The sequence below is a fragment of the Heliconius melpomene genome, chromosome 12, assembly GCF_056956725.1.
Source record: "Heliconius melpomene rosina isolate 202511_hmr_F chromosome 12, ASM5695672v1, whole genome shotgun sequence".
Classification (NCBI taxonomy): domain Eukaryota; kingdom Metazoa; phylum Arthropoda; class Insecta; order Lepidoptera; family Nymphalidae; genus Heliconius; species Heliconius melpomene.
The window spans coordinates 6,677,499-6,699,917 of record NC_140400.1 but is presented as its reverse complement, the minus strand read 5'-3'; the positions used below and the strand labels follow the sequence as shown (position 1 = coordinate 6,699,917).

At 31.2% G+C, this 22,419-nt stretch overlaps 4 protein-coding genes across 10 annotated transcripts; 1 reads left to right on the top strand and 3 right to left on the bottom strand.

Annotated features, from left to right (window-relative positions):
- The first annotated feature begins 260 nt into the window (after positions 1 to 260).
- On the top strand, positions 261 to 2,893 carry LOC146533658 (uncharacterized). The gene is made up of 4 exons (XM_085194870.1): positions 261 to 450; positions 665 to 844; positions 1,248 to 2,676; positions 2,783 to 2,893. Exons 1-3 carry the CDS (start codon positions 291 to 293, stop codon positions 2,642 to 2,644), a joined length of 1,737 nt encoding a protein of 578 aa, XP_085050996.1. The 5' UTR covers positions 261 to 290; the 3' UTR covers positions 2,645 to 2,676; positions 2,783 to 2,893.
- A 291-nt stretch (positions 2,894 to 3,184) lies between these two features.
- Positions 3,185 to 12,385, bottom strand: LOC146533656 (uncharacterized). Of its 2 annotated transcripts, XM_085194866.1 has the most exons (8): positions 12,186 to 12,385; positions 11,321 to 11,662; positions 8,104 to 8,166; positions 7,531 to 7,674; positions 6,977 to 7,051; positions 6,234 to 6,374; positions 3,650 to 5,989; positions 3,185 to 3,374 (listed from the first exon to the last, which is right to left on the bottom strand). In XM_085194866.1, the coding sequence occupies exons 1-8, from the start codon at positions 12,244 to 12,246 to the stop codon at positions 3,241 to 3,243; spliced, it is 3,300 nt and encodes a 1,099-aa protein (XP_085050992.1). In that variant the 5' UTR covers positions 12,247 to 12,385; the 3' UTR covers positions 3,185 to 3,240. The 2 variants fall into 2 exon arrangements, with proteins under 2 accessions (XP_085050992.1, XP_085050991.1); XM_085194865.1 differs by lacking the exon at positions 11,321 to 11,662 and having other exon boundaries at positions 8,104 to 9,359.
- LOC146533657 (uncharacterized) lies at positions 9,370 to 11,217 on the bottom strand. Its single transcript, XM_085194867.1, has one exon. The coding sequence runs from the start codon at positions 10,854 to 10,856 to the stop codon at positions 10,395 to 10,397; it is 462 nt and encodes a 153-aa protein (XP_085050993.1). The 5' UTR covers positions 10,857 to 11,217; the 3' UTR covers positions 9,370 to 10,394.
- Positions 12,386 to 13,343: 958 nt separating the features above from the next.
- Positions 13,344 to 21,477, bottom strand: LOC146533655 (beta-1,3-galactosyltransferase 5-like). Of its 6 annotated transcripts, none has more exons than XM_085194882.1 (8): positions 21,221 to 21,477; positions 18,870 to 18,910; positions 17,727 to 17,904; positions 17,092 to 17,263; positions 16,380 to 16,492; positions 16,025 to 16,128; positions 15,452 to 15,574; positions 13,344 to 15,083 (listed from the first exon to the last, which is right to left on the bottom strand). In XM_085194882.1, exons 2-8 carry the CDS (start codon positions 18,904 to 18,906, stop codon positions 14,767 to 14,769), a joined length of 1,044 nt encoding a protein of 347 aa, XP_085051008.1. In that variant the 5' UTR covers positions 18,907 to 18,910; positions 21,221 to 21,477; the 3' UTR covers positions 13,344 to 14,766. The 6 variants fall into 6 exon arrangements, with proteins under 6 accessions (XP_085051008.1, XP_085051007.1, XP_085051009.1 ...); XM_085194881.1 differs by having other exon boundaries at positions 21,312 to 21,477; XM_085194883.1 differs by having other exon boundaries at positions 21,316 to 21,477.
- Positions 21,478 to 22,419: the final 942 nt, after the last annotated feature.

The window sequence follows — 22,419 nt, the reverse complement described above, 5'->3', positions numbered from 1 at the left end:
GAGTTGACTAGAAAACGCGGTGTTATTTTTCGCTTCAAAAATTTAGCGGAAAGTGAATCACAAAAGTGTCGTAAGAGAAAGTGGAGTGTTTGCCTTTGCCTCGTTACCATAGCGAAAAGATGAAAATATTAAATATATCATTCCCTCGAGTGATAATCGTATCGAATGTTATGTATATTACGCTTTGGGTTGGCATGCAAAAGGCGGACTACGAGCGTAAATCGAATATTTTCATATGTTTTTTTTTTTCAGATACAATTAATAATAATTTAAACAAAATAAAAACACTTATGATTCTTAAAAATGATAATATAACCAAATACAATCGAACTCTACAATGGTGGTACGGAACGGATTCTATAGGAAAAAAATCCATTGAAAATGAAAGAAATATGACAAAGCTTGGAAGTTTAAACATAACTGCTAATATGATTGCTGATCATTTTGAAGGTAATATGCTACAATAAGTCTAATTTTTAAGACATTGCTTCTTAAGTATAGCGGAACTTAACACCGTGCTTTATGTTGTTACCAGAGCGAAGACGTGGAAAATAATTCATTGTCCCGAGCAAAAATTGAACCCACAACCACTGTATTTGGAAGCAAACGCTCTAGCCTCTACTACTGGTCTTTTCAAGATTTTTATATCATTTATATATTTCAGTTCAAAACAATAATTCCAATAAAACAAAAAAATGGACCAGTTTTGATATAAATAAATATATTCGTATCTTAAAATGGTTGTATGGAATAGATTCTTTTGATAAAAAGTTTGACGAAGATAGAAGAAATTTGACAAAGTTCGCAATTAAACAAGCTAATATCAATATTACCCATAGTCAAGGTAAAATTAAAATGATGGTTTCTTTTGATTTAATGCTTCAAGTTCCACACGTTTTATCCCACATATAACGAGGTAGGCAGAAGGAAACTGTTTTCTTTTCTTTCCGTCCGATCTCGAAACAGTCAGTGTTGAGTGGCAGAACCCAACACCGCAGTTTATTGTACAACAACGGGAAAATGAAAAAATATATATTCTTAAGTGAGAAACTAACCCAGCGCCTTTAGTAAAACGCTGTCATATCCAGCCACAATGGCCTAATGGTATGTTTATTTATTTGTAGTACTGTACGTTATTGCAGATACAAATCTTACTAATCTTAATTTTTTAGTCATTTTTTAGTTTCAATTTATTAGTCATTTTGTTTTTATTGGTTGTTTTCTGTAACTCTTTGTTTATATTTTAGATAATACTACTTCGTTACTAAAACATTTAGAGAAACGAAGTGTAGTTCTAATAACTAATGAAAGTCGCAGCACTACATTGAACGTCAATACTTCTGATAAAAATCAGAAACAAAACCAATATAATAATATTCTAGAGCCATTAAGTAATATTATAAGTAATAAAGAAAAGGAAATCAATCAACTTATTCTTATTAAAAAGAAACTTATGAAATATTTGAAATTGGATACTAACGTTACTGATTCAAATCACACGAAGAAAATGTATGAAAATAAAGGAAATTCTTCTTTTAATTTCTATCAAATTGAATTACCACCTGAAATTGACTTTAGAAGACGCAACATAAATATTCTCGATAAATATGTAAAAAAATTGAAAAAAGATATCCATGAAGTTATGCGAGATATAGCAATAATACAAAAAATGTCTCAATCTCCAATGTCGCAAGAATTGAAAATTTTGATAAGAGCTATGAGAAAATTTACACAAAAGGATAAAATACACAAAAGAACTGGAAAACACGAGAAAATTGAAAATTTCAGACGAAAATTTAATTCAGTTTATCATGACAACTTAAATGATATAGAAACTGTAAAAAATATTTTGGAACTTTTGGACAAAGACACACCAATAGGTGATGCTTTAGCACCGTTATCGCAAACCTCAAGAAAAATTCTAGAAAGAATTATTAATTTTATTTATACAGAAGATTCTTTCAATTCATTTTCAAGAATTTTAGATCCTAATAACGAAATAGAAAATTATATAATAAATATTGGAAATAAATGGAATAAAATGACCGTGAATATCGGTACAAATATCATTTCAGAACGGTTGTATAGTTTAAAACTGTTTGTATTAGAATTATCTAAAGATATACTTAAAATAAATAAAGCTATAGAATCACTAGAATATGCTCAAAATCGACGTACGACTATTATTAATGATTTTGTAATAGAAAGATTAGTATCAAAAATAGGAGCAGATTTTAAGAAAATTAATAATCGTGTTGTACAAATAATACAGTTTCAATTGTTGAACCAAAATAAAAATGAAAAATTAAGAAAAGATTCGAAAAGTAACAACACGAAAAAATCCGCAAAAAAAAGTTTTATACAACAAATTAAAAAATTGCTTAGAAATACTAAAACTGATATTACAGATATATTCACAAAAGTACCAGAACCTAGGAATATTAAGAAAATAAAAAAGACAGAAATGAAAAAACAGAACCTAGCTAAATATGAAGAGACGATGCGAAAATGGCAGAAAAATCTAGGAGCTTCTAGAAATAAAAGGAACACTAATTTAAATAATTTTACGAATCGTATTAAAAATATAATTCCTGGCTATTTAAGAGGGAAAGTAAAACATGGCGTAGACAAAAAAAAACAATAAAACTAAGACGTTAAAGGACCTAAAGCATAAAGGTAAAGAAAGAAAATCAATTCCAATAAAATCCATTATAAAATATATTTTTCAAATAACATTCCTAATTATTTCCTTAATATTTAATATTAACAAATATATTTTCAGGGCACAAATACAAAAAGATGTCTGCTACTGATGTCTAAAATGTCAAACTGTCAACGAGTGCTACTCTACCCTACACTTAGTAAATAAATAAAATAATAATTAGAAATTAAATATTATATTAGCCGAGCAAAAATGGTATTCACTTTTAGATAATAAAGTAATTAGCGAGTAATTAACCCTATAGCCCAAAACTCATCTTTAGCATATAGCAGGATAAGCAGACTACCCGTTAAGATACCCTTTTCACAAAATTCCGGCCAATTTTTGAATCAATTAATTGACAAGCTCTGACAACGCAAATGAAAACAATTTAAAGCATTAACAGATACATCCACAACCATAATTTTCAAATGTTTTTAAGTGATTTTTTTTTTCAAAACAAACAAACCAAAAAAATGTCAATAAAAAAAACATTTATTAAGCATCACAATACAAAAATAAAAAAGACATAAATTATATTATAAGTTAATATTTTTTACATCTAATAGTCTCTTGAACAGTTGATCTGGGGACATATCTAATTGTGGCTTGAAAACTTGACTGTCGATCACATTTTGAAACGGTAAAGGTTTTTCTAATTTCGTTGTTATAGCTATAAAAAATATATTACATATTTAAAGCAAAAATTATAAATATTATTATTTGGAGAATAACTCATTCTCATACTCATTTGCAGATTGGTACAATCGAAATCAAATTTAACGAAATTTTAAGAATCTAAAATTTTTACGAACGATTGCAATCTCATTGGTATATTTTTTCTAAATGAAAGAGAAATACTGAAATTACAAGTAACTAGGTACATCCGTTATAAAAGTTTTAAATATTTTTAGCTTAAATTCTTAAGTTAAGAGACTTTGAACTTACGTTCTTTTCTTGCTAGATTTTCTTCTTCCCGATGATTAGCAATAAATATTTTAAATAGCTCCTTAGCGACCCTTATATTTCCACTTTTTATCAAAGACAAAATTCTTTTGCCTATATTGTAATTCACATCATAAATTAGATCTGCATCCCTAGATTCTTTAGATTTCAAATACAATTTAATGCGATTTTCAATTAATTGAATTATTATTTGATCTCTTGTCAATTTTATACCATTTTTGCCTAATTTTGAAAGTTTTGAAGTTTCTGGCACTCTTAATTGTTCTTTTCTATTGAGATCTAAAGATTTATCTTTAGAGTTCGTTTGTTTTACTAAATTGTTAATTACTTTTATACTTAAATTTATATTATTTTCGGTATTATCTATAAATTCTTTCAATTCATTGAATTTATCACCAGGAAGATTATTTAAATGATTTGTAGATTTCTTTATATTTTCTAAAACTATAGTTTGTTGCTTAGTATCGGCTTCGAGAGTTTTAAGCAACATCAGTTTTTTATGAGGAGGTATAACGGATAGCAACGCAAAATTTTTATAAGTGTGTCCCGTTGATTCTACATTTTCAATCATTTCCTTCAATTCATTATATGTTTTTGGTTTCTCATAATCAGATGTTCTGCGCGTATTCTTTCGAAATTTATTAACATTTTTAATTACTCTCTCCCACACTTTAGCTGAATGAGGTCTTTCTTCAATAAATAAATTACTTCTACGTGTAGGCAATACTGTCGTGAATTCTAATTTCATTGAATCAATTAATATTTTTATTTTATTCAATGGAGATACACTAGGTTGTGACAATGTTTTGTTATTTATTTTGTTTTCACCATTCATTAAATTGTAAATGCAAGGCAGGGCTTCTGCTATATTCAACTTATTTTGCTTAAGATTTGTATCATTTTGTAGCTCTAGTAAATCATCGATGATTGCTTTCAAATGATTTTTCAGTTTCTCTTTGGTATTATTTAACTTCAGTGAACTATTTTCACGCAGAATACTTGTAATTGGTACTTCTTGCATCGGTAATTCAGTTGCAATATTTGTTGTTGTTTCAACATGTTCACCGGGTTTGGATAATTTCACTAAATCTGTGAGAGATTTTATTTTTAATAACTCAGATAAGTTATAAAGAATTCTTCCTCCGGTTTTATCATTTAATTTTGTGCTCTGTCTTTGTATATTTTTGCGTAATAAGCAACTTGGATTACTTTCTATATGGTTGAGGTAGTCTAAAATTAATTTATCTTTTATGGTTAAATTATAATTACTTAAATTAGTGCCTAATTTTTGTTCAATAATTTTTTTGTCATTTTCTTTACTAGTAAATTGGTTTAATGTTTTTATCTTTTTAATAATTTTTTTACTAGATTTGCTTGGAATTAGCAGTTTCGTTATTTTTTCTAACAAATTACCAAATAAATGCATTGATGAGTTTTCGTCAAATGTTAGTGCTTTTCCAACATTAGATGGCTCCATACCAGCTCGGTGCTTTAAATCGTTTAAACTTTTTTCAACTTGTTCAAATTTCTTCATAAGAGAAATAACATTATTCAATTTCTCAATAACATCAATAGTAACAGTACTTTCATTTGCTTCTTCTTTTATTATTGATTGGTTTTTGTCACATAACCTTTGGTTAGTTACATCAGCTTGATTATTATTATTTAAATTTTCATCACTTACGCCATCTGTAGATATTGTTTCACAGACTGAAATATTTTTAGCATCTTTATTCTTATTCAATGTACTCGATAACCTTTCAAGAGCATTCTTTAGAAATGTTTCTTGCCTTATATTTAATGGTTCTTTAAATAATTCTAACAAATCATTTATCTTCTCATGCTTAAGAACATCAGTTTCCGTAAAGTCATTTGAAGCATCTTTTTCCATATCCCATAACTTGTTAAGCAAATTACCAGCAATGAATGCCATTGCTGTTAACGTGTCATTCTCGGGTGTAAAAGTTATATTAGACACAGGTGGAACATTTGAATTACCTATAACCTCAGAGCCACCTTTTAATTCATTCACAATAAGTTTTGATAGTTCTGAATTTTTAATTTCTTGGGTATAATTACCCACGATGTTATTTAATTTATCTTTCATTACTGTATCAAATTTGTCACTATGTTCAGTTGGTACAATTTTGTTCTCTTCGATATGATGATCATACTCTTCTACTCGATTGTAATTGATATGAAGAGAGGATTTATTTTTATTGTCATCGATTAAATCTGTTCTTCTTGATATTTTTGGTGATCGATTAGGTTCTACTCTCTTAGCTTGAATTGTTCCTGATTTGTCTGAATTTTTTAATGTATCTGGAAAGTACAGACACAATATTTTAATATTTTATATTTACAGGTCCATCATTTACATTATTTTGCATCAGTTATATTATTTTATTTTCCTCGCTCTGGTAATATGTTAAAGTCGAACGCTTCCACATAATCTCTCGAATATTGAGTGGAAAGAGGAGCGAAAGACAGAAAATGGAAACGGAGGTCTTAACACTAGGCTCCCGTAGTATGCGGGATAAAAGTAAAATTTAAAAATATAAATTACCTTCATTTAATTCGTCTACTGTATGATAAAATTTAACAGTATGATTTTTGGTGTTATCTTCCTCATATTTATTGTTGGTTGAACGTTTTTGCCTCTTAATGTATGAAGCAAAATCTTCTTCATAAGGATTGTTACCTGAAACTGAAATTATCGGTTAATCTCTGCAGGTTACGTAAATTTTAATTTATACTAATATTATAAAATAGAATAGTTTGTTTGGTTGGCCGCGCCAATCTCAAGAACTTCTTGTTTAAATTGAATCCAAACACGTATTTGCTATATTACGTCAATCGTTCTAATATATCTGCGATCAGATTTACCCCAGACACTTAGAAAGCCTCATTCACGTGCAATACACAATTGTTAGTTATTTCCATTTGACCACAGGGTCGAAACCACTGGTGAAAGTTAATAGGTATGTTCCGAATTAAATTAGTATGTTTAGTGTTAGAATTAGAATAATAATATTGATATATAGAATTTGCGTACTTACGAAAGTTGCATGATATTATATTTAAATATTCTAATAGATATTACATAGAGTGAATTTTACAGAGAGTGCATAAAAATAAAACGAGACTTTTTTGTGCATTTGTTTATTTTATAAAAGTAATTTAAAATGTTTTGTTAGGAATAGCGATTATATAACCTGAAATTGACAAAGAAATTGTGTTAAAAACGTTTTTTTTTTAGGATAATGTAAAATTAGTGGTACTTATATAATACATAAATATCATTATTACCTATGAACTCGTCATCCGGCTTTGGTGGTGGTGGAACAAAAACACGAGACTTCTTTTTCTGCTTATTTTTTAGTTCTGTAGAAAATATAATTGTTAAAAAAAACCTTTGATAATTCGTCTTTGTTATGCATTTCATAAATTACTGACTGAATGGGTTACTTATTTGAGAAAATCTTACTTAATAAAATAGGTTTTCCCTAGTCTACTTAAACTAAATACGGCACTTGGTTCCGATATATAAAGCATAAATTACGTGAAAAGCTTCGATCAACTAGGTATACATGTGGAATGTAAAAAATGAGTGTCATAGTAAAGAGGGGAATTGACAGCACAAATGATAGACAAATCTACAAACTTGAATTGTTTACATTCGTTTTCTAAAAGAAAACCCTCATGCTTTATCTCTATCGGAATTCAACGCCGCCCTTTGCCTCGTTACCAGAGCGAGGAAATGAAAATATTAAATATACGACTCCCTTAAGTGATGATAGAACCAATAAATACGTCTAATATTTCTTATTATTTCTTTGATGATTATTACAAACAAAGCTTACCATTATATATATCATCTAGAGCAATGGAGACACTGTGTCTGGCATCATTATCATCATCGTCTGAGGGACACTCGAACACCATTTGGCAATCCCACTCGCCATCCGCACTGCATGTGCAACGGGTGCATCCGGAACATGCATTTGCTTAAAATATATTGTATAATTATTGTTAATTTTTGAGGCCATATAAAATATTATTATTTATGCGACCTGGTAACGAGGCAAGGCATGCCGTTGAGTTCCGCCGGTTAACACGCAATGCCTTCAAAATTCGGTAGATAATGGGGAACATTCTATACGCCCGAGGTAACTCTAACCGTAGCTTAGGTGCTTATGAATTACATCAAAATTCTTAACGCGAGGTAATATAGCCCTATAGTCTTCTTCGAAAAGGATAATACTACACAAAAATATTTTTTCCGTAACAAACGTACTTTGACCAAAAACAGATCGTGAGATTAGAACTTTTAACCATCTTCAGCTTTATGATAATAATATAAACAATATAGATAGTACACATAATATAGATATACATAATTACTCGTATTATAATTAATAAATAAGTATTCTTACCATCACTACAATCAGAATATTCAGAAACAAATGGTACGCACTTGCCATTGTTTTCTTCGCCCACTGAAAAAATAATATTATCCCAGAAAATCTTTCACTTTAAAAAATGACGCAAGCAGCACTTCTCTGCTGCACAAATTCTCTGCTGGACAAAGCTTGGCGTTGAGTTCCTCACTCAACATGATATGATTCAAAAATTGGGCGGAAAATGGAGAAAGAAATGTCTTAACAGTAGATTTCCACTACCAATCTTGCTATATAATGTAAAGCCTAAAGCTGTTTTTATATCCTTGTTTTAAAAGGGTATCTGCCTCACTACTGTTAATTAGCTAAATAAGTGTTGAAAACATATTGATAAATCACTCCTCACATAATGGATCGAATGATCGATTCCAATAAACGATTCCCAAACTATAAATGCCAGCTGGACTGGCACTGGACTACGTCAAGTAGTTATGTTAGAAGTTCATCGTCTTCGACCAGACTGAAGGTTTTTCAGTCAAGTCAAAAAAGTCAGTTCACAATAATTATAAAGTTAAGCAAAATTTATATCTAAACTATACTAAGCTTATGTTAAAACAAAACAGTGATAAAACCAGTGCAGCTGTGAATTAGAAAACCATTTTATTACAAAATTGTGCCAAAAACTTTAAAAATCCGAAAATCGTGTACAAAGATTTGTGACCTAAATGATGTGGATTACAAGCAAAACAAAAACGTGCGATTTAAAGTAAAAAAAAAGCAAGGAAAAAAAATATAAAATAAAAAAACTTGTGTGTATTAAATGTTTTAATCAAAAATTATAATAAAAAAAATAGAAAAATCACATTTATATATCTAAATAATTTTTAAAACAATTGACGAATATTCATTAATACGCTTCTTTCTCTCTCTGAACCATTTTCAGTGTTTTTTTATTCATTTATTTTTATCTAGTCTTTGTTAATTAGTTCTAGATAACCAATTTATAATAAACTGTCTGTTTTGTTATTTTCTTTTTCCTTTTTCAAAAATTCTTGTCCATGTTCTAAGAGCAAATGTCTTTAAACCTAAACATTCTTACAAATTATTCTTTTAAGGTCCAAAACTGTCTTAATCATTATTAACAATGAAGTCCACATAATCGCCTCTCGGACTTCCACCCAAAATGTTCTCTTTTGGCACTTTCCTACGCAGCATACGTATCTTGTTGCGGACTTGCTCGTGGAGGTTACGACGGTGGCCGTCGGGATGATTACAGCACAGTGTATCGCCTCCTGCAACCAATTGTTTGCTTAGAAATTTTTGAAAAAATATAACAGAGTGAGTTAAATAAAGACCAGATTGGTTGCAAGTTGCGATTTACGTACATAAGACATTTTATTGTCATATATTTAATACTAAAATGTCACTACCATTTTGCTCCACTAATTTGCTTTTAGTAAATAAACATGCGTTAAAAGTAAATAAAATAAGATAAAAAGAGCCGTTTTCAATGCGTATTTTCCATTTAGTAATTCAAATAAGAATCTTTTTCTAAAAATCTGGTGACTGGGTTGACTGAGTTATTATACGTGTGTATATCCCATTCCAATATGTTTAGGCGTATATTTCCTTATCTTCTTTTGGCCATAGGCAGAGCATGTATTAGCTTTGCAGTAAAATATGTTTCACATCTACATTCATCTTCTACCATTTTAAGTGGCTGGCATTTATAGTTTGGTTTCGTAAAGGCTCACATCATCATTAAGAAAACTCTTTTGATCAACTTTTTGACGCTAATGTCACGTTTCTTGCTGTTTGCCTGACAAGCAATATAGAATATCCTTATACCTCGGTCCTATATTTGTATATTTTCAAGAGTTTTAACTTTATTTTAAGCCGGCAAACCATCCATAATTTCCTATTTTTTCCAGATTTCTATGATACCACCATAATTACTCTTAATCACGTAAATTTGCCTCCTTGTCCATAAAGAAGAGGAATGTCAATTAAATGATGCAGTTTATAGACGATAAGGGTCGTGCTATAATTTTTGGGAATCATTTTAGTTCTAATGTCAAAGATCTGTTGTAAAAAATTTTCCATTTGCTGATCACATTCAAACGGCACTAATATTAATCGATTCTACATATTTTTAAATATTCTCATTTCACTGGTTTCAGTGGAACGATGAGAAATTAGTGATTTGTCCTTCTTTCCACTTAATAAATACAAAAAAAAACGCGAATAAGTAAAAACAATATATAACATACACCATAAAATTTACGAACCAAAGCCACAACACCCAAATATCAAAACGTGTAACAACTTCACCCGATCATACCGAAATCCATAAATTCCATCATCCCATCATCCATAGTCCTCCTCAACCTGTAGGACAAGTGCCGGAAGTACGCCGGCCTGTCCTGCTGGAACAGCTTCTTATATCTCTCCTTAGGAGCTCTAGGATGTCTGATAATCCTATAGTATTCACAGTACCATGGGTCCCTAGTTATACATCCAGCATGGGTACCGTCTACTGAACAAACGCAGTAGAAGCAGATGTCTTTATTAGAATAGTCTAGTAAAGAATCAATATCGGACGGTATGTCTATGTCAGTGTCGTTGGCGTTGACGTTGTTGCTGTAGTATGAGGTGCTACGTCTACAAGCGGCTTTCGCTGCGTAGGGTATCTCGTCGTAATGCCAGATATAATCTATATTGGATAAATATGTACTTTTGTAGTAAAATTGCAAGGATTTCAGATCTAAGATAATATTTTTAAAATACATAATTATGTTTAATGTTTGCGGCAAGGAATAAGTAGCATAATAGTTAAAGTTATATGAAATAATAGAAAGATATTTGTTAAAGGTAAATATGTCCAAAAGTGAGGGTACCACTGTTGAGTATCTTTTGGAACTATTGGAAATATACGTTAAGTATATGAAATTACGCGGCGTAGAACGCTGAAATTTGACAAGTTCCTTGGAGAGTATAGAAGACAGTCTCGAAAATCTGGACGTATCGGAATTCCGATGGTAACAAAAAAAATGTGATTTTACGTTTTATAGTTTATGCAAACGCAGTTGGTCGTATATTTATGAAATTATTTAAATTAATTTAGTTCTATAATTACAATAATTATATAAACGGGACATTTACTCAACTGTTCAATTAATTACTTAGCAAAAATCCAAATATGATTTAAATGGTTCCAACCACAACTGCACTGATCCGACACTAGCCCACCAACCTCGCCTAATCCTAAACGACAACGACCTATCATGGGAAAATGGACCATTCTTTTCTATGGATTTCTTCAAAATGGCCAATCTGATACATTCGTTGACATTCCTCGCTGGTCTCCGACTGCAATATTCATCTTTTCCTTCAAGTGAACAAACGCAAACCTTGCAAGTCTCATCTTTACTTGCAATAGCATTCATATGAGTCCTTCTGGTATCTTCTTCAGAACTGCCTTTCAATTTTAAAGGCTTAGTCTCCTCGATCAGTATAGTCGTTCTTCCGGGTGTACATTTTAGACCACGTTCTTCGAACTGTTCTTTTGTAGGCATTGGGACATTATAAAAAAAGCCTAGAACATTTTCCTAGAGATTATTTGTTTATACTAGAACCCATGTTGAAATCAATACCGGTTACCTACATGTGAATATAACGAATGACAAATAAATTGGATATAAAGGCTTATTAAATAAATAATATTTTGATCAGAATTATATTTAAAATTACTAGTTATTAAATAACAAGTATATTGATTTAGTAGTTTGAAGATATATTTTATTAACGTAAGAAAACGTTAAATATACATGAAATTGGATCAAATTCTTATGCCTTAATTTTTTTATATTTTTAAATTTAAATATAAACACGGTGACCTAGCAGTGAAACATAGTCTTGACGTTAATGTAATGGTTTGAGTTCGATTCCCACATGAGAAAATGATAATATTTAAGTTATTTTCATACTACTCTTTTGTAAAACAAAACACCATGTTTAGAATTCTGACGATAAGTTGAGTGTCTTGTCACTGAGCTCCCTACCTACCCTGCTAATTGAAATAAGAAACGACGATGAAACAAAATAATAACTTCACTCACCCCCCAACACAACGTCCAGGGTCAGGATGATAGAAACCAGCAACACTATCCTCACGTACATTGTAACTGGTGATTGATGATACTCAATGATGCGGAACGCTATATAAACGTTTTACTTGAATTGCATTTGTGCATACTTTTTATTGGCATCAGAGATGGACTTGTGGAGATTAATGTGACGGTTTTTTTTTGTTTTGGCGGATTGGTTGCTATTATTTATTGTAAAAATGTGTTCGGTTATGGATTTGGTTCCCATTTGGGGGAATGAAATATTTTCTTTTTCTTTCTCTGATAGAATAGCACTCAAAAAAAGCACTCTGCCTACCCTGCTATTTGCGAGACATAGAGTCTGCCTAAAAAGACTACATAAAAAAATAAATTGTGTCTAATAATAATAGTTTCTAATACATACCTGTCATTAATGAATGAATGCTATAACAATGCACTCAAGTATATAAGAATATGAGAAAAAATAAAAACTTTATCGCGAACACCTGTTTTAAGACTTATATTACTTTTTTCACTACCTTATACATCCACCGCTTATTACAGAATAAGGAGAGAGAACGAGAGGAGAGAGAGCGAGACGACTGAGTGATCCATGGGGGATCACCGCTATGTTTTCGAAATATTGCAATCAGAACGAAAAAAATAAAATAAATGAACCCTCAACCGTCACATTTACAGACAGACTTACTGCACCACGGCGACTACGACATTTGAAGTGAGTTGTAAATAGTAATTCAAAGATATCATTAATTCATTATCACTAGAAAATAATAAAATACGAACTTAATTATGTTTTTTTACACCGCTGTTTCTCAGATCTGAGATATTAAAAAACCAGAGTTTGTAATGCTCGTGGAGGTTATGTAATTTTAAGTATATTTTAAGTACTAGACCGAAGAAATTAAAATTCACTCCTTGGAGTGGGAATCGAACCCACAATCATTGTCGCTGCGCCACGATGGCCTCAATTAAATATATTATAGATTCAAAAAATATGAAGACATTTATTTAGTTGTAGGTATACGATGGTTGCAAGTTCAAATTCCTCTTGGAAAAATATTTATAATTTAACTATTTTTTTGAAATAGTGATTTGATTAAAGAACAAATACAAATAAGATTATTAATAAAAACAATAAAACAATTTACAAAAAAAATAAAAAATTTAATATCAATAAAAGTACAAAACTTAAAATGAAATTATACTTATTTTGAATATTTTTAGAGTGTTATTCCACACTTTTAAAAAGAAAAATACTTTTTAGAAAACGTATAGGTACTAATTTGAACGTATCGGGATTTGAACACGAGCCTCTTGCCTGGGAAACCATCCAAGCGATCTGACCGGAGCAGTGCTGCAGATATGCATAAATTAAATATTCATTCACCAAAAGAGAGCCGTGAGATGTATTTATAACATAAAAGCTCGAGATTCATAATGTTTTTAAAGATGCAGGTATACAGTTGCTTCACAATTTGTATACAAATAGTATACATACTATAACATTCTGTTTGTCCGACGACATATACAATGTCATAGCAAAAATTGTGATAGGAATGAGAAATAAAGATAAGATTTCGCCTTCAAAAATTTTATAAATCTTTTATGAGTTTGAGTATACGTGTATACATCTGTAAAAAAATAATAACAAGTAAAGCTTATTACACTATTCAAGAATATTTAGAGGATAAAGATGTATGGAATTAATGTCTATTGAATATCTTGTATGATAGTTGACAGTTAATGTAACAATTAAATTATACCATTGACTTTGAAAAAAGCAACTGTTGAGTTCCTTGCTTCGTTGCCGGCTTAAGAAACGGTGGTAGCTTTTTTGTTTATATGTTCATTCGACGATTCAAAAGTGCTTATTAGTCTATTTGAAAGAATATTTTAAATTTGAGTTTGACCTCTAAGCCATGCGTTTTCATCAAGGTACATGGAAATTGTTATACAATAAAAATATTTTTTTCTTTTAAATTACAAAATAAATATAATTAAACATATAATTAAATAGGCAAAACATTTTTATAAAAAAATACTTTAAAAAAATTAAACATACATAAATACTTTAAAATATTAATTAAAATTATAATTATAACCAATAGTTATAGTATATAATACGTTTTTCGGGGAAAAATATTGTATTGATAACATAGACTTTTCCTTGCCGTAGTGGTAAGGCAAATCGTGGCGTTCAGTTCCGCCACTGAATACTGAACACTAATTTCTATAGATTAATATTCCTTAAAAATACATCAGTCTTTATACGTCATTTAATAAATTAATGTAATTATAATTAGTCTTACATTATTTTTTAATAATTTACTTATAATTTCGTATAAGAATTTGGATATTTGAAACTTGTTTCAGATTTGCATAGTTTAATTACATAAAATGAAAGCTATTTCGAAAAATATATACAAAAAAGTAAATAAAAAAATGGCATACGTCAAGTCGCAATGGGCGTCTGATTATAAAAGTAAAGGTCGTTGGTTCGATTCTCACTCAGGCAGTATGGTTTTTATACCTTCACGTTACAACGTAGGTAACGAGAACTATTATTAATTTATCAATACAAAAACCATTCACTCCACTTATTATTTAAGAAATAATCACAAACAGTATTATTATTCTTATATTCATTCATTAAATTATTCATTTTCCACCATTTTGTTCTCATTTCTTCTTCACTTAAACTATGTAATGAGGCTAAACCAAAGTAAACACACTGTAGTTTAAACCACGGTTTGTACGGACTTAAACGATGGTCATGACTGAGGGTTAAGTTTAACTGTTGTTTAGCGACTAAACATGTAAAATATACATCCTCTAAGTTAATCATTGGCACTTTGTATGATGTTGAGAGGATATTATCTATGTGTTTTCCTGAAAATAATAAAAATAAAAATATTAATAAATATATACTAATACTAGCGACCCTAGCGCGGCTTCCCCCTTTTAAACTTTTTGTTATAGGTATTGCTAGTGTTAAGAAACTCCGTTCTCATTAAGGCACCTCCGTTCCTGACATTCCACCGAAACCTGGAGACATAACGTGTTAAGTAGTGAAACTCAACGCCGCGCTTTGCCTGGACACCAGAGCGATGACATGAAAATATAAATTTAAATAAGTATTTCATTTCCTCGAGTGAGGATCGAACCCACAATCAGTCGCGTTTACTAAGACACTCTTAGTGCCCCTGGGCCACGACAGGTCTCAACCTTTTTTTTTAAATATAAATAAATATACCCACCATTTATAAGATATCCCGTTCCCGATAAATATTCAGGTATAATGTCTTCATGGTACAACCATTTTGGTAAATACCACTTGTTGTAGGAATTGCGGTGCGGGCTCGACGATAGGATTTTGTAACCTTTTTGTAAGAAACGGAATTTTCATATAAGTTGTGTTTTTTTATTGAATTTAGTAATGGAATTTTATGTGGGGTGAGCTTGCACCCAATACCAATATGAGTTAATATGATATTTTTTTAACTTCTTCCTGTATCCCGCACATACCGGAGTACGCAGAACGAATTTAGTCTTAAGCTTCCCTTTTCATGCATTGCCCAGCTTTTGAAACATTGCGTGTCAAATGGCGGAAATTAACGCCGCATTTTATTTCTCCACCAGAGCGAGGAAAAACTGTAAGGAAATTCATTCTCTCGTGTCGGAATCGTAGCGTAGCGTTATCAGTCTGTTTCACATTAGCTTGTCCCTAAATAACAAATAATGCAAAGTGTGAAAATAATTATGGCAAGACATGACAGACAGACAAAAAACAAAAACTCATTTAGTAGTTAAACAGCCAAAGAAATACTCGCCTACTAAATCCCTCCCTCTATTCTCCGCTAACAGTCTGTTCATCATGACAGGGTTGATCATCACATCGTCATCCGTCTTGAGCAACATATCTGGAGAACATCTCCTGAAGCAATATTTAAATAGAAACATGGTAGAAGCTTACAAAACGTATGAAAATGACACAGCGGCACAGTGTGTGGCTGTAAACGCGACGGTTGTAACTACCACCCTCCATTGAAAGTACCAAAAAAAATCGATTCAACTATTCCGGAGATTAGCCTGGACGAACATAAACACAAACTGACAAAAAACTCAAAATCATTTGTTTGTTTTAAAATCGTGTAAATAACTATATGCACTTGACCTTGACCTTACCTTTTGGACCAGTGCAGCATGAGACCAGTTTTCAACGTTAAATTCTGATAGTGCTCTTGAAAATTGTACATTATAATGTCACTGTGGTACTTAGCTTCTAAGTAGTTATCTGACTGGAATAGACAAAATGATATATTTTACCTTTTCTGTATTTTATATTTCTACCAGATTATGCAAGAAAGAGGAGAGGCCTATGTCCAGCAGTGGATGAGGACAGGCTGATGATGATGATGATGATGATGCAAGAAATATAAATAGATGTTTTTTTTTATTTCAAAAAAAATAATCGGTAGATAGAGAGAGATAGATTCGAAGATTTTTTCATAAGCTAAACACAAAAAAATATAATATAAGACAAACACACATAAGACAAGTACATAAGACATAGAATCTTAAACTTAATACGTTATCTCTCCTACTAAAAAACCGGGCAAGCACGAGTCGGCCTCACCCAGGGTTCCATACAAAAATGCTTAGCTTAGAGTAAAGCTTCGTTTAGCCAGAGCCATTTCATCTATTACCTCACTTGAAATAACGGCTTTAATATTAAACTTTGATATTAGATTTTGATTTCTTTCCTGAGATAGAGGCTCTTGACAGACAGACTGACGGACAACATAGTGGTTTTTTTTTCTTTTTCAACTTTTTTCTTTAAAAGGTACGGAACCCTAAAAAACTACGAAACAAACAAAGAAAAACTTACTTAACTTACATTCAAGCCATCCACTCCACCATTAACTCCCATAATAAAATAAGTGGGGAAGTATCCCCCCCATGACTTCCTTATAGCGTCGCGTTGACCAAAATGGTTTGGGGAGGACGCTACTAATATTAACAAGGGTATATCTTTACATTGTACTGATGAAGGCTCTATTAGTACTTCTCTGGAAAAAACAAAAACATAAATTTTTACGATATAGTAAATAATTAAGATTTTCAACTTAGATATGCAGAGAGAACCAGGCACTTCGTTCCCCACGCACAGTCAAACTTTCCAGGCATTGCGTGTTGAGTAATGGAACTTAACGCCTCAGTTTCTCTTGTTACCATAGCGATTAAATTTTACTTTAGTATTCGAAAACTTACTATAGTGGGTACAATGTGCCTAACAATATTATTAGAAATCTTTCATTATTTTAATCGGATTAAGTGAAAAGGGCAATTAAGCTAAGTTACACATCGAAACCGCAGAGATTTTAAAAAATATATTATCTCATACAAATTTTCAATAAATAAATATTCTTTAGATTTAATCGTAAATATTCTTTATTGAAAGATATTTCCCTTTATCATAGGGCACAAGAGTGTGACTGTAAACTAAAATATAAAATAAAAACGAATCCTTACATTTCATCAATATATCTTTTGAGATTCCTATTCGATCTGAAATGGTTAAGATGCTTGATAACGCTAGACGGTAACAGCACTTCAGTGATCGTCTCTGATAACAGCCACCCACATGTAAGTGATAACAGCGTGATGGAGGTCAAACATAGTTTTACTACTACGCCCTTCTTCCTTGGAACTGAAGAGAAAAATTTTATGTTAAAAAACTTCTTTTCCGCACCCGGTATCCCGCTTTATTTATATCCGTTTAACTTAATAATCGGTATATTAAGTGTTTTTACACTCATTCACTTATTGCAGGGTAGGCCGAGGGAACCTGGGAATCTACTATTAAGACCCTCCGTTTCCCGTTAATTAATTAACTAAGGTTCCGTTTCAACTCATCTTTCAACTTTATAATATTAAAAATACATAATGCAGCAGGAAGCTATTAAATACGAATATCTATATATATAAAAGGACTTGTCCTCACTGACTGAGGTAAGACGCACGCACAGCCGTAACCACTGTGCATAGAAACGTGAAATTTGGACAGATGTTTACTATCGCAACCTGGACATCCACTAAGAAGGAATTTTGAAAAATTTTAACTCTAAAGGGGTGAAATAGGGGTTCAAAGTTTGTATGGAAAAAAAATTAAATCGGCACCGATTTTTATAAAATTAGAAATTTAGATTTTTAAAAGTATTTAATTGAATACGTGTTTCATTGTTTTCTAGAATTCTCCCCCTAAGGGTGCAAATAAGGGGTTGAAAGTTTGTATGGAAAAATTCTTAAATCGCCACCGATTTCTATAAAATTTGATATTTAGAGTCTTAAAAATATTTCATTGAACACATGTTTCATGGGTTATTAGAATTCACTCCTAAATACGCAAGCGAAGCTGCGCGCGTCCGCTAGTTTCTTATAAGACCTAAAAAGTAGCAAGACTTACGATCCTCAAAATATATTTTAGTAATAGCGATGATATTGAATTCATTTTTAATTGGATAAATATTTATATTCATAATATAGGCGTTGAGTTACGATGATCAGCAATATTTCTAAAATATTTAAATAATGTAAAACAGAGTGACTTGTGCCTACAAACTCTCTACTTAAAGTCAATGCCCGATAATAAAATTGGAAATTAACTATACTTACTCAAATATTGGAGAATGGGTGCCCTTAAGCGACTCATTGTTCTGGAATTAAATAAAGAAACTCATTAGAAATAAGAGCGTCATAGCTTAGCAATGTATATAATATATTTATATACGAGCATATAATATCTTGTATGTGTTATACAACATAGGAGACCAGTGACCAGGGCGTGACAGTGAAAGAGCAAAAAAGGTATGCGACTTTAGACTGTAGCGATTAGCGCTTTAGCTTTGATTTAGGTGGAGTACCGAAATACGCAAGTTGGCTGGCAACGAGGAGCAGCGAAGCCGAAGGACGAGAACAGTCTGATAATATTGATGGATATACCTACGCGAAATATTTTCTATTTCTTTTTCTATGAGTGTTTGGAAAAAAAAAGAGAAAAAGAGAGTCTCAAAATTTCATTAATAGTCATAATGCCATGCATCAATTAAAAATAACCCTATTAAAAAATAACGTAAGTAACGTAACTTTATAGATATTTCGAATTTGAATACAGCACCTCTTAATCTATTGATCAAAATTTCAACATAGTAATAAGTTGTTAAATTTAGATAGAAATAAAAGAAACTACTCATACTTATATTTTATACTGAGTAAAATCTTGTTTGTTCCAGTTGAAATTTCGAGCAATCCTCCCTAAGTGCCCCCATACACTTCCCAAGGACCCTATATGACAAATTTCAGTGTTGTACGCCGCGGAGCTTGACGACTTGCGTTGTCCGTCAGTCATTAATAAGATTGCAGAAACTCCTTCGAACAAGAGTCGCGTTTACAATTTCATATAAACACATAAGTATATTAAATAATATATTATTTATAACTTAACGCTTTATCCCGTTAAGCTGGGAGAGTAGAGAGAACCTACTGCCAAGACACTCCGTTCTTCGCTTTCGACCCGAATTTGTAACACTGTACTATGAGTAGCGGAATTCAACGCCGTTCAAGTCAAGTAAATAATATCTTTTTCAATTACTAATATAACACGTTCCTATCGAGAATTTGACAAAAAATAAATAACGATGAAACAACAAATAAAAATACGTAACATACATATGTATACATTTAAAATACATACGTTAATAGATAAATTATCAGCAACACACTAACCTAAGCTCATCACGCATTGTATTGGGACAAGAATCGAATCCACGGTCACTGGCTTAGCAGTCACTAACCACTTTTACTACAGACCTTTTAATACAATTTACACACAATTATTAACTCAAAAAACACAATTCCTTTTAAATCATCACAATTTGATCTGAAGACATCGACTGCTAAAATACAATACAATACTTCAATCGATTCTGTTATCAATCCGCTTATCTCTTATCAATAACTCACGTGACCAATGGACAGTGTGTTCTTATCTAAACCGGTGTTGTTAATGACAGGAAAGAACCTAAACAAACTCTATATTCTTAGTATTATTTGTTTGAAGCATTCAGACACGACTAAACTAAGCAAAGATAAGAGAATCCTGCACTATAGCACCGTATTGACTGGTGATAGAATAATATATTAGGATGTAGATGGTGGAAAGAATGAACGTTATAAACAAAAACTGAACTGAACTGAAAAGAATCAACGCCATATTACGCGTTTCGAAACAATCTAGGCATACAAATATACTTTTTTTTCAGCTTCACGGTGTATCCCGCACACAGCAGGGTAGACAGAGGGAATCTAGTGTTAAGTGTGTTACTCTGTTCCCCATTTTACGCGGAATTCTGGAAACATTGCGCGTGAAGAAAATGAAAATATTAAATATTTCATTTCCGCGAGTGGGAATCAAACCCACAACCTGTGGCGTTTACAATCACACTTGTGCCCCTGCGCCACGACTGGCCTCATATTGTTCATTATTATTTATTATAGGTAATATTAATTTATAGTCGATACTAATGTAATAAAGTGGAAGAGTTTGTTTGTTTGTTTTTAAACGCTAAGATCTCTGGAACTTCTGGTCGAATTCACTTTTTCTTTGTTTTTCTCAGAAGTGCTATACGCTATATAATATTACGGTGTAATTCTCAGTAAGCCTTAACAAAACAACAAATGTTATGAACACCATCGAATTACTCTAACCGCGTGCGTTGTTAAAGTAATTCGATGGCGTTCATAGCTACATTGTACCAACCACAAAAATAATCAATTTTATTACTTCTGAAAAAAACGTACATCGCAACGCATCGCATTTTTAATAAGTCACAATAACACATTTTGTTACAGAAGTTGTCTGTAAAAAAGTACAAGGTTATATTTAACTGTTTTAATTTATAAATAAAATCGTTTATTTTTCAAGTTTACGAGTTAAAGGTTAAGAGTTAAAGAATCCTATAAGTTACCTTAGCTTAATGAAATCAATTCTGTTTGGAAAAAATCGTTTTCCAAAGAAATAGAGACATTAGAAGCTAGATGCTAGGTGACGTCACTTACTTACGCACTTTGTCCGTAAAAAATATTTAAATGTCTACATTTTCTCAACTGAAAATCGATCCCACAACCATCACTTTTACGTTATAAGCGTCCAAAAAAGGTAAGAAAAATATTTCTTGCTTGAATGCAGCTCAAATCAAACCGACGTTGTTCGTGTAATAAATCGTACTAATCCAATACACCTATTAGCAAAGGCGAAGCAAAACACTATTGTTAAATTTCGTAAACAAATGTTTCCATATATTATGTACGTACATATATTTACGGTGAATAAAGCTCTTGAAATAACGTAGGCATGTTTTTAATGCGAAATGTTTTAGTTGTTTGATGAAAAAAATTACAAATATCATTGTGGCGCAGTGGGACAATACTTAATAATACAAGCAATGGTTGTAGATTCGATCCGGATTCAAAAAGATTTGCTATCTTAAAAATCAAAATATGTACTTTATTTATTCTGAATATAGTAATTAATTAATTAGATACATACTTTAAGCGATAAATGTATGTATATATTATTTACGTTTGAAGCCAGTCGTGACGCAGGGGCACAAGTATGCGACTGTAAGCACGACAGGTTTTGGGTACGATTCCTACTCGAGTAAATTAAATATTTAATATTTTAATTTCCTCGCTGCGGACGATGCGGACACTCAACAAGAAATACCTATATTATTAACCGACTTCTGTAAAAGAAAGAGGTTACATGTTTTCTAAAAAACTACGAGTATATTTCTTTCTTAAGTGTGGAATGACACTGACACAAAAAATGTTCAAAAAGTTGCTCAACTTATTGGCAAAAACCCTACGCCTTAAATTTTATAATTCATCCTAAAATTCATTTTAATTTAAGGAAATAAAAGGTAACAAACATGTACTTAAGGAAGTATTTCTTCTTCTTTATATTTTTAGTACCTAATAATTATAATTAGATATATATACAATACAAGTTGTGCAACGTATATTCATTAATTGTTTTAAGTTACTTACCACAGAATCTGCTTAGTTTATTAATGGTTGACTTAAGTAAAGTTATTGTTTATTAGTTTACATACTCAATGAATAAAATATAAAGTCTATTATTATTTATTTACGATGTTTTATTTAG

Coding starts and splice junctions, on each gene's coding strand:
- LOC146533658 (XM_085194870.1), top strand. CDS start 291: ATGATTCTTAAAAATGATAATATAACCAAATACAATCGAACTCTACAA. Junction 451..664: donor GATTGCTGATCATTTTGAAG/GTAATATGCTAC, acceptor TATATATTTCAG/TTCAAAACAATAATTCCAAT. Junction 845..1,247: donor CAATATTACCCATAGTCAAG/GTAAAATTAAAA, acceptor TTTATATTTTAG/ATAATACTACTTCGTTACTA.
- LOC146533657 (XM_085194867.1), bottom strand. CDS start 10,856: ATGTATTTTAAAAATATTATCTTAGATCTGAAATCCTTGCAATTTTAC.
- LOC146533656 (XM_085194866.1), bottom strand. CDS start 12,246: ATGTACGTGAGGATAGTGTTGCTGGTTTCTATCATCCTGACCCTGGAC. Junction 7,052..7,530: donor TCTAGATGATATATATAATG/GTAAGCTTTGTT, acceptor TATTTTCTACAG/AACTAAAAAATAAGCAGAAA. Junction 6,375..6,976: donor GCCGGATGACGAGTTCATAG/GTAATAATGATA, acceptor CGATAATTTCAG/TTTCAGGTAACAATCCTTAT.
- LOC146533655 (XM_085194878.1), bottom strand. Junction 16,493..17,091: donor GTGGAGTGGATGGCTTGAAT/GTAAGTTAAGTA, acceptor TGTCTATTCCAG/TCAGATAACTACTTAGAAGC. Junction 15,575..16,024: donor TAGAGGGAGGGATTTAGTAG/GCGAGTATTTCT, acceptor TCTTACAAAAAG/GTTACAAAATCCTATCGTCG.